The 11331-nt window shown below is 35.8% G+C and overlaps 1 protein-coding gene across 1 annotated transcript; it reads right to left on the bottom strand.

Annotated features, from left to right (window-relative positions):
• Window positions 1–14: 14 nt before the first annotated feature.
• LOC144962268 (uncharacterized) lies at window positions 15–8961 on the bottom strand. Its single transcript, XM_078895172.1, has 3 exons — window positions 8787–8961; window positions 7252–7320; window positions 15–5688 (listed from the first exon to the last, which is right to left on the bottom strand). The coding sequence occupies exons 1-3, from the start codon at window positions 8959–8961 to the stop codon at window positions 4286–4288; spliced, it is 1647 nt and encodes a 548-aa protein (XP_078751298.1). The 3' UTR covers window positions 15–4285.
• Between the last annotated feature and the right edge of the window lie 2370 nt (window positions 8962–11331).

The raw sequence follows: 11331 nt of genomic DNA, 5'->3' as shown, positions 1-11331 counted from the left end.
GTTTTCACTCACATTCTATGTTATAACGATGCAAAAACTTTTATGAGGTATTCAATTATTTTCTATAAAAACAAATTTGTGTAGCAGCATGTTTGAAAATATTTTCAATGTAAATACTGTAAAAGGTCAAAAGTCAAGAAGTCATCAACTATCGCATAATTTTTTATCATATAAAATATCAATAAAATAAAAAGGAGTACAATAAAAACTGGCTGGCAATTTTTGTGTGGCTAAACCTGAGATAAAAACAATGTAAAATTAATATTTACATCTCAGTTAAAAATAAAGCGTGATACGAATGTAAAGAAAATACAACAGGCATCTGATCATTCCAGAGGATAAAAAATAATTCAACTGAAATTTACCCGAAATAGCTGTCCTTTGTCTAGTAAAGTAAAAACTGTGTTATTTATTTCTATAAATATAAATAAATTATAAAATCAACTTACACAGACGTCATGCTGTGTTGTACATGTTGAAATGTTGCTGTTGGTGAATTAGGGACTCCTTGTAAAAAGCTTTGAGCACTTTTAGAGACTGCTTTGCTTTATAATATATGAAATTAATATACTTATATGATATATATATATATATATATATATATATATATATATATATATATTATAATAGCCCATTATATAGCCACCATGCCTTATCCTACAGGTGAAGTGTGCCATTGGCTTGGAATCCACTGTGAGTACATTAAGTGGATGGACAATAACAACTCACGATATTTTAATACTACAACAGTCGGAAACAATAAAAGCTACTGAGGGAGTAAATGAGTTTAAAGAAAAGGTGATTTTTCTGTAGCTCCTTGAGATTTCTTGATATCAATATTCCTTAAAATTCAATGCAAAATGGAATATTTTGTGTTAGAATTTTGCTCTTTTTTAAAGCCTTTAATTAATTATTCTTTTCCCTGACAAAACATTTTAAAAACCAAATTCTTAAATTTATGTCTTTCGTCAGCATTTCAAATAGTATTCAACAGTCAACAACGTGTGAGCAACAACAACAACAACAAATCTGAGAAGATGATGAAATCACTAAATATAACAATAATAATAATAATAATAATAATAATAATAATAATAATAATAATAATAATAATAATAATAATAATAATAATAATAATAATAATAATAATAATAATAATAATAGCAGGGCAATAATAATTTATAATAATGAAACTAAGATCACATATTGTGTGGCTATGTGGTCTTGTCCTAGGTTCAAGCCTTACTCCACGCATAGTTGAGTCCTTGTCCTTGGAAGAGGCTCTAAACTCACATTCTCCACCGTACTCAGGTGTAAAATGAGTACCTGGCCAAACAGCGTTGTCTCTGTCAGAAAAAAATTGTAATATCGCCTAAAAGGTGACATGTCATGTTCAACTTGTTACGCGTTGCTGTTGGTCAGGGACGCTTTGTAAAGCACTTTGAGCAAATTTAGTGGATATTGCGCTGTATAAAAGCTCAAGCTAAATGTTCACAATAATAAGAACACTTCCACGACATTGTAAAAATTCAAACAAGTTTTGAAATAGTTTCAGATACTTTTAATTGTGTGTGTAGACACGTATATTGTGCTGATAACAGTGCATTTTAGATTATAAAATACTTTGTTTTGTTTGTTTTTAAGGGTTTTACGGCGCTTGCAACACATTAAGGTCATATCAGCGCCAGTAAAAAGGAAGGAAATGGGACAGTAAAAAGTTCTAGAATTACAATTAAAGCACAAAAGAAAAGGTAAGACAAAGGGGAATTGATTCAAATAGAAAACAGATGTAGATTCCAAGAGCACACTGTCAAAGTACTTAGTTTGAGATCACCTAAAAGTCTCATCCAGACACAAGCACAGGTCCCAAACTAAGAGGAATACACTCAAATGTTTACCAATCATATAATATAATATGTAAACTAAACATAATACAATGCATAACAGAGAGATGATTTACAAGAAAAAAATATCATCTCTCAAAACTAACTATACATTCGACTGATTTTTGTTTGTTTGTTGCTTTAGGTCTCTTCCAACACAATTGAGGTTATATGAGAGACTGCTGAAACAAAAAAACAAGCAATCTAACAAAAATAGTACAAATGTAAATCAAAATCATAACCTAAAGATATCATAAGCTAAATTATAAATAACCAAGAACAAACAGGCAGAAGATTTACAGAAAAAAAAAAATCCCCTGTCAAAAATACAATCACAAACCAAAGAAGCAGGATAGGCTAGTAAAGAGAAGAAGAAACGACATCACTATCGGATCGTATACCCATGCGAACATCATAAGTATATGATTCAAGGGTGATGCTCCCATCCAACCACCCGCACATTCGACTGTCTCCCTCCCAACCAAGGAACTCCGGCAAGGACCAGGACATAGACATAGCATGTACCTCCCTGCCCACTATGGGAGGTCAGGACCCCCACCCAGTAAAATACTTTGAATGACAAATAGTTTTGCAACAAATTTCAAGAAAAGTACAATCCTCATTTTGATGACAACAAATGATAAAGTCCTAACATTACACAAACAAATTATATAGTACTTGAAAATGTGTACAGCATGGTACCTGAGCAATGAGAACTTAATTGTTGAAGAGCTCCACATACCCTTAGTATTTTTTACTAGACTATTTTCTATCCAAATCGTAATGGGATATTGCTTGTTATGTTATTATAATAAATAAAGACAACATGCAAAAGTTTTAGTTTGTATTGTGGAATAAAAAAAGTTTTAAAGAAATTTACAATTTATCACAAATCAATATCACAATTTAAATACTTATTCACAAAATGGAACAAGACAAAAACAATACATAGTCATTTTGTATAAATATATTATGGAACACAATAAGAGTCATAACTAGTCGCATTTAACACCAGGGTTTTATGAACAATAATTGTATAGCGGATAAGGAAAAGATTTGCATCCAAATTAGAGTCTCCTTTGAACACCGGCTGAAATGTCAAAATAGACAAGATGTTAGTTATAAACCAAAATGAACATAACAGGTTAAAAAAAGAACAAAATACTAAACACGGAACGTTTCAGGCTCAAAACCCTTCTTCAGCCAACAACAAAAAAACAATTAAGACTAAATTCCAGATATGGGACAGAGATAATTGGTAGGTCTTCTCTTGTAGAAAAATCTTGGAAAGTAAACACGTTAGTCGTTCAGTTTTGGACAATGTCAAATTATAATTGGTAGGTCTTCTCTTGTAGAAAAATCTTGGAAAGTTAACACGTTAGTCGTTCAGTTTTGGACAAAGTCAAATTATAATTGGTAGGTCTTCTCTTGTAGAAAAATCTTGGAAAGTAAACACGTTAGTCGTTCAGTTTTGGACAAAGTCAAATTATAATTGGTAGGTCTTCTCTTGTAGAAAAATCTTGGAAAGTAAACACGTTAGTCGTTCAGTTTTGGACAAAGTCAAATTATAATTGGTAGGTCTTCTCTTGTAGAAAAATCTTGGAAAGTAAACACGTTAGTAGTTCAGTTTTGGACAATGTCAAAATTGTTGAAGATTTTGATGTGATAAAAGCTGGAAAACTTTTTCAGACGGACAAAACATGTTTGTTTAAAACTCTATTGATCGGTTCATCTTAACACACCTGAGGCTATTCTGAGGGCACAGATGAGATAATATTAATAATAATAATAATAATAATTAAAAAAACTGTCTCACTGTTGCTCCTAATGTCGTTATATGAGATTCATATGGGTATTGAGGTTGTTATCAAATTAAGAAATTAAGGAGCAGGTGTAAGATAAAGAACTGAACAAGTGTGTATGAAATGGGCCAGACAAAGCAAAAAAGAAAAATACAAGAAAAAAAAACGTCCCAAAAAATCAGTGGACCTTGAGGTATTTGTCTTTCTTGCTTCGTCTGGTACCTTTGATACAAACTTGTTCAGTTCTTTGAATTGCGGTCATCAGTGCCTTCATTTGTCGAGGCAATTTGGTGCTGGAGACTACAAAGATGTGCCGCGTGCATTTCTTTTGGAGATGAGACACGGTAGTCACCTCTATCTCAGTTTGGACCCAAACAATTGTAAAAAAACATAAATTGAATACGAACTTAGGTTGATAAAATGGTCTATAAATAGAAGAAAGAGCAAAAAGGAAATTGGTCTGAACATCAAACATATTTCAACTTACAGGAAAAAACAAAACAGAATATTTTCATACAAAAATATATTTGCTAGATGACTTTTACTAAAATCTACAAAACTCTGAGCTTTGCTTGGTGTCTGCATATTGCAATTTAACTTTTATCGAGTTTGAAAAATAAGAACCTCAGAGAAATCATTTGTAATATAAATCTTATCGTCTTTATCAATAGCAATAGCACAGGGGTCGGTCAGGCCATCCTTTGAAGTCAAAATGTCCTTGACCTTCTCTCCTGTCGGTGTCAAAAGTGTGACACACTTTGCCCCCTTGTCCAGCACATACACATGACCAATGCTATCACAGGCAACTCCTTGAGGTGATTTCAACTCATGGCCTTGGTCACTGGGAGGATATCGAAACTTGACTTTCCCAGCGTTGTTGATACTTAAAAGCTTTGGAGCTGATGTTTGGTCGATGACATAGATGACCCCGTCTTCAGACGTGGTGATGAACTGTGGCTTTTTGAATAAGATTTTATTGGTAGTAAGGTCCTTTTCGATGGTTTCACTGATGAAACCATTGAGACCTACAAAGTCAACAGAAGGCGGTGATTGACAGGTTAGAAGCAGACTTGATTCACTGTAAGAAGCAATTCCTGAGTAGCATTTCCCAGTGGGAACGGTCTGTTTCAATATAAGTCTTTCTCCTGTGACTCCAACAATATAGAAGCAAAATTTTCCTACGATAGCCACGTAATGTGGTGAAATGGCCACAATGCATTGCGGCTCTGAGTCTAGTTCAATGTGACTGAATATGGTGTATCTATCTCCCGTATCTTTGGCAGCTGAGACTCCGTTGTGTCCGTAGGCCATCATGATGACACTCCCAGACGGCATGACAGTCAACCCAGAAATCTGCTGAAAATTGCCTTTACTCTTCTTGGCAGAAATTGCTGACACAAACTTTGGCTTTGCCAATATTTTTGCATCCTGTCCAAGTTTTATCTCATAACTCTCTCCAGTTTCACCCTCTGTCTCTTTGTCCACTTCCCCAGCCGTACTCACAGTGACCGACCCCAAATTCTCAATCAAATTCAGGATGGACCTTCCTGCTTCTAGTTTTTGCTCAAATCTAATGCTGCGGGCGACAAGTTTTGTTGGCCGTATTTCAACCTCCCTGATCTGTTCCTGGACAGCTTCCAGCATATCCGCAGTGATGCTTTTACTTAATGATTTTTTCCCCAATCCTGCCAAAAGCTTTTCACAGCTATTCAAAGATTCTAGATCGTGTTTATAGCTTTGCTTCGTCTGCTGAATTCTTTCTTTCTCTTCTGCGTAGCTCTCCTCTAATTCTTCAAGAAGTTGAATTTTTCTACTGTCGATTAATTCTTGGATCTTTTTAAACGACATCTCTAGTCTCTTCACTTGAGTTTGGTGAGTCGTTTGAATTTCATCCAAGTAGTAACTTAATTCTGCACTCTCTTTTTTAGCCGTATCTTGTAAATTTGCCAATCTTTCCTCAAGACTTGATGAAGTATTTGAACCAGAGCCACCATCCGTTTCATCTACTGAAAGAAAAATTATATGTATATATTATTTAAGTTTTTTCAATCGTGACAATCTGCAGAAATACATTACTATTTTTAAATGTTGTCTATTTGAGTTCATCAATCATTTACATTTTATGTATTTTTTATTTTAACTATAAAAAAATAATAAATTTATGGAAATATTTTTTAAAAAATTACAGTGCAACCTCGATATAACGACATCGTCGGGACCGGGAAAACGTGTCGTTATAGAGGGATGTCGTTACAGAGAGGTTTCCTATGTGTGTATATCAGGAAGTGTTTTGGGTCTTGTGTAGTGAATGTATACTTTTTCATTTTCCCTCTGTAGTTTATCCGGGCTTGGACCGGCAATGAATGGAGAGTGGACAAAGGATTTATAAACAGTCCAGTGTTGACCTGTCACAGGCATTCATTGGGTGAAAGGCGAGCCTTCTGATTGGTGAAAGGCGAGCCTTCTGATTGCCTGCGGTGTTGTACAAATGTGACTATTGATTGGCTGAAAAAGAAGCGTTTTCATTGGCTACAATAAGAACTAGCTCTGGGCTTATTACGTGTAGACAACATACATAGAATGGAAGATACCACTTGTAATAGTTACGAACAATTTCATGGTAGACAATCACCTTCAAGGTTTGTCGGACCAGAAATGTCGTTATACAGGGGTTTTGCTGAAATGTACGTCGCTATAGAGGGTTTTTTTATTACTAATGATATATAGTAAAATAAAATGGGACCTGAGTACCATGTCGTTATACAGGAATGTCGCTATAACGGATGTCGTTACATCGGGTTGCACTGTAATCTCTATCAATCATCACACAAGCACAATTCACAGGTTTCACAAGAAATACCCATCCTTGCACCACCATCACTACCCTCACAAAACAAAATCAACAGATTTTAAAACTCTTGAACACATGAAGACTAAACTTGTAAAACATTTTAAAAACTCTGTTGTTATCAAAAACCAATCCTCATCTCTGCTACTGCTACAGTAGATCCTTGATTCGGTTTAAAACTATCAGTGACGAATCGGGTGATTTCAATGGTGAAAATGATTCTCTATTTCCACAGTAAATCCATTGTGACATTTTATCATAGATGAGAATTGTGAATTCACACTAAAATCATACTTATTGATTATTTCCTGATACCATTCCATGCAATATTTCCGCATTTTGTCAGACTTGTGATAGCCCACAAGTGATCAAAGATCATCCTACATTTAATACCCAAATGAACGACAGAAGATGAAACAGAAAAACATGAACTTATATAACAAAAGACATAAAGCTGCAGATTCCTATCACACTGGGTCCTTGGAGGAGACCCTTTACTCATCCCCATAATCAGGTGTAAAAGGAAGACCTGGCCATTAACAGTACAGCATTGTCTCTATCGGAAAAAAATGGTAATATCGTCTGATATAATATGTCATGTCTGGTCTTGGATGTTAAGCGTTGCTACGGCCAGGACCCCTTGTAAAACGCTCAAAGCACTTTAGTGGATATTGCGCAATATAAATTCTCTTGTTTTTGTGTGTTTTTTTATGAGTACCTTCAACAGATTTGCTCCTGGGAGAAAGGTCATCAGTCGGCCTCCCCTTCTCTCCTTGGCAGCCTTGACCTTTTCCCCATCCTGGCTTTCACCCTCAGCCTCCTCTGCAATCGCTTCGATCATTCCAGTCAGAACAAAATTTGTTGGGAATTGCGAGGCCCACCTCTCCACAGCTTTACTAGGGTCTGGCACATAAATTTTTTCTCTATATTAAAAAAAAGAAAAAGAAGAAGAAAAAAAAAGAAGACTATAATCCTATGTATACCTACATAAATAAATAATAAAAACAAAATAAAATGAAATCCCCTTTATTCATCCCCAAGGGGAAATTTGTCTTTTCTTTAGCGTCTATTCCACGGGAAGACTGGAATAAACCCAGGCATCAGCTGCAAAGTGAGCTAGGGCAAAAGGCCACACAGCGCAGCGGATATTCGACCTCAGTACCTTTTGGGTACGAAGCAAAGACAATACCACTGAGCCACATTGCCCCAAGGCCCATAAAACAGGAGTTTATCCCGGGTTTTATAGTGCAAAATGGACAATAGCAATTGCTTGGTACCCTTTGGATAGGATGCTAGTCTATCCCAAAGTACTTACCACCAGATATGACAGATTCAGCTACCCAATCACTGCTGGGTGGACAGGGGGAGGGGGGGGTCAGAAAATAAATCTCGACAGCACCCGGGATTGATCACAGTCCCCTTTGCATATGAAGCGAGTGCTCTACCAACAGAGTTATCGGAACCCAAAGGCAGAGAATAAGGAAAGTATTAACACGCGGTTGTAATGGCAAACACAATCAGACTCACAAGAGTCAAATGTCATTTTTATGTTTAGAGATCTGACAAATTGTGTGTGACACAGTGCCAGACAAAGCAAAAAGACAAATACAAGAAAACAAAACATCCCACAAAATCAACCTGTAATGTTTTATACTCACTTCTTCTGATCTTTATCTTCCACCAATGTCTGCAGGCATAAAAAAAAATAAATGAGCTTTTATAGCGCAATATCCACTAAGTCTGCTCAAAGCGCTTTACAAGGGGTCCCTGGCCAACAGCAACATTTAACATTTAGGATGGGACAACGCCTGTTAGGCAATGCTACAATTTTTTTCGGACAGAGACAACACTGTTAACAGCCAGGTACTCATTTTACAACTGAGTATGGTGAGAGAATGCAAGTAAAGAGCCTTCTACAAGGACTCAACTATGTGCCGAGCATGGCTCAAACCCAGGACCTTGCGATCCGAAAGCGAGTGTCATACCACAAGACCACATAGCCACACAGGCATAGGTCTAGTTATATAAAAAATATCCTAGAATGGACAGATATGATTGGAAGAGAGCTTTACAATACCGTATACAGACGGAAGGAATGGGCAGCCAATGTCAATGAGGATGACGGTGGATAGTAAGTGGTAAATGCTTGCAGGCCTAATTTGTAACTGAAGTTTAGTGATAAAAATAAAGATGGCATTCAACAGGTTAAATCTAAGACTTGCAATGTCTTCTGATGACACTTTACGTACCTACAGTCTGGGCAATTGAATGTGGTACTTTTCCCCCCATCCATTTCCTTTTCCAAGTAGGCACCGAGGCATGACTTGCAGAAATTGTGTAAACACGGCAGAGTCTTGGGCTGGTGGAACGGGTTGGTACACAATGGGCAGGTCAGGTATTCAGCTTGTAGACGCTCCGAAGTACTCATGGTTCAAACACAACTGGTGATGGTGATGGGAGATTTATGAGTTTTTAAAAGTTAATTCTGGTGAATATCTTTTGACAGTTTTGTCAATGTTTTCATTACTTTCATTTCTGACATAGAACAAAACTAACAAATAACATGAAAATGAAACTCCCTCATCTAGTAAAATAGATTCTTGACACAGACCAACCATTTTCATAGTAGCGTGCCAATTAAGTGGTCAAATCGTTAACTTATCAAGACACTATGAGAGTTTATCAATCATAATCTGATTAAGCGATTGATTTCCAACAGAATTATTGAAAGACATTCCTCAAGCTACTAATGATGGACTTGTTCTGACATGTTTTTGAAAAAAAATTTAATTAAAAATTTGTAGAATTGATTGACATGGTCAAAATAAAACTAATAGAGAGAAAGGATACAGAGAGATATCAATCTAATTCTTACAAATTCACAGACTAATGAGAGAATTTTGTGTCAATATCAAAATGTAAGGAATCCTTGTCGATGCCAGTGCTAAACAACAGTAATACACCAAAATACGTCGCTTAGCGGTTTAACGAGTCCGCCATTTTAGGGGGATATTGTCTATGTTGTACTTGTTAGGGAATGATAAGCATTTCCGTGTTGTGTGTTTGTGTTTATTGTCTCAATCGAGGTTGTGAGCTGTTTCTGTGTTGTCGTAATGTTCCATTTTCGTAAATGTGCTTTTCTCATGAATTGTGACATCATGCCTTATATCAGGTTATATAAGCTGTCATCCCCTTTCACTCTGTATTCGTTGCATATAATTTGAAGAATCATTCCCTGCGGATTAGCAGTATAACCAAACCAAGGTATATGTACTTAGTGAATCACGAATCTACCGACTCAGTTGGAAAACATGCCTTGTGCATATCATTTATTTACTTTATTCGAAGTGACTGTTTCTCTCAACAAATAAACTTGAACTCTATTTCTCCTCACAGTTTTCAGTTTCCGTTCTCAAGACTTTTTTCCGACCTATTTGCGAGAGTTCGGTGCTATCTTTCATCATTCTGCAACTTCTACAATGACCAAGAGGAAGCAGCCATAGAGCTAGATATTACCCCTACCACCAAAAAAGTTAACGAATTTTTTTTAGATAAAGAGAAAATTGAAGAAAGGAAAAAAAAAATGAAAATGAAAACTGAAACAAAACATAAAATATAAATAATTTTTGTGTTGGGTGGCTGACAACTTGCAATCTCTGTCTTAAAATAAGTACAGATGATGAACAAAAACTCGCCCTCTCAACATAAAAGCTATTCGGATTGGAGTCTGTATAACCGTAACATTATCTTACAGAATATTCGGGAAAATAGAGTTCAGCATTAGGTTGGCCGAGCATATTTGAGAATTAGAGATCAAGTTTATTTCCTTAACCATTCGGAGAAATAGAGACCGTTTTTAGCCAGCCATTTTCATGAGTAGTCCTATCCCCCCCCCCCCCCCCCCCCCTGTCCACTCCCCCAAAATAAAAAAAAGTAAAATTTTTGAAACTAAGATAAATTTGAAGAATGAAAAAAAAATTAAAGAAAAGATAAATAAAATTAAAATAATTTATGTATTTGACAGAGCTGACTACATGCAATCTCTCTTTTCTCAACAAGAAAAAACAAATAAACAATAAATAAAGAAGAAAAAAAAACTCGCCTTTTCAACTACCGGCTATTCAGATTGGAGTCTGTATAACTCAATAACCATAACCTTATTTCACCGAGTAAAATAGAGTTCAGCCTTATTCTGCCATGCATTTGAGAATTTGAATCTAGAGTTTTAGTTTATTTCCCGAGCGCTCGGAGCACATTGTTCGGAGGAATAGATGTCAAGTTTATTTCCCGAACGTTCGGAGAGATACAGGCGGCCTATTTTATAACCCATCGTGAATGAGATGTAAAAATCTATCCAAGACACATTACTAATCTTGTTCATAGATCTCCATGCATTCTGAAAGGGAGTGACTATTCTCATCCCCCTAGTCTAGGATGCTAGTCTTCATAATAGTAGTCCACAATTGTTGTATGTTTAATCCAAAGGTTGTAATGCAGTAATTTGTTAAGTTTCTTGTCACAAGTTGCACAATTTTAAAAACAATCAATCAAATCCAAATCGCAAAAAGCCGGCAACGTTTTTTACGGTAATCCAATCGGCCGGGAGGGGGATGAGAATAGAGGCAGCCTTCTGAAACGGAAAGCTAAAGGCGAATAATAATAATTATAATAATAAATAAAGGCAGTCAAAGTCAAATGTTAGATCTTTATGATGAATGCACAATTCCAACTTTAATATTTTCATGTTAGGTCTAGTGTTACTTCAACTTCAAATTTGAAAACGATATTTTTCTCAGAC

The sequence above is a fragment of the Berghia stephanieae genome, unplaced genomic scaffold (genome assembly GCF_034508935.2).
Source record: "Berghia stephanieae isolate SIO BIC M18660-M18661 unplaced genomic scaffold, UCSD_Bste_1.3 scaffold753, whole genome shotgun sequence".
Lineage (NCBI taxonomy): Eukaryota > Metazoa > Mollusca > Gastropoda > Nudibranchia > Aeolidiidae > Berghia > Berghia stephanieae.
The sequence above is the reverse complement of the archived record's forward strand: the minus strand, read 5'-3'. Positions and strand labels throughout refer to the sequence as shown.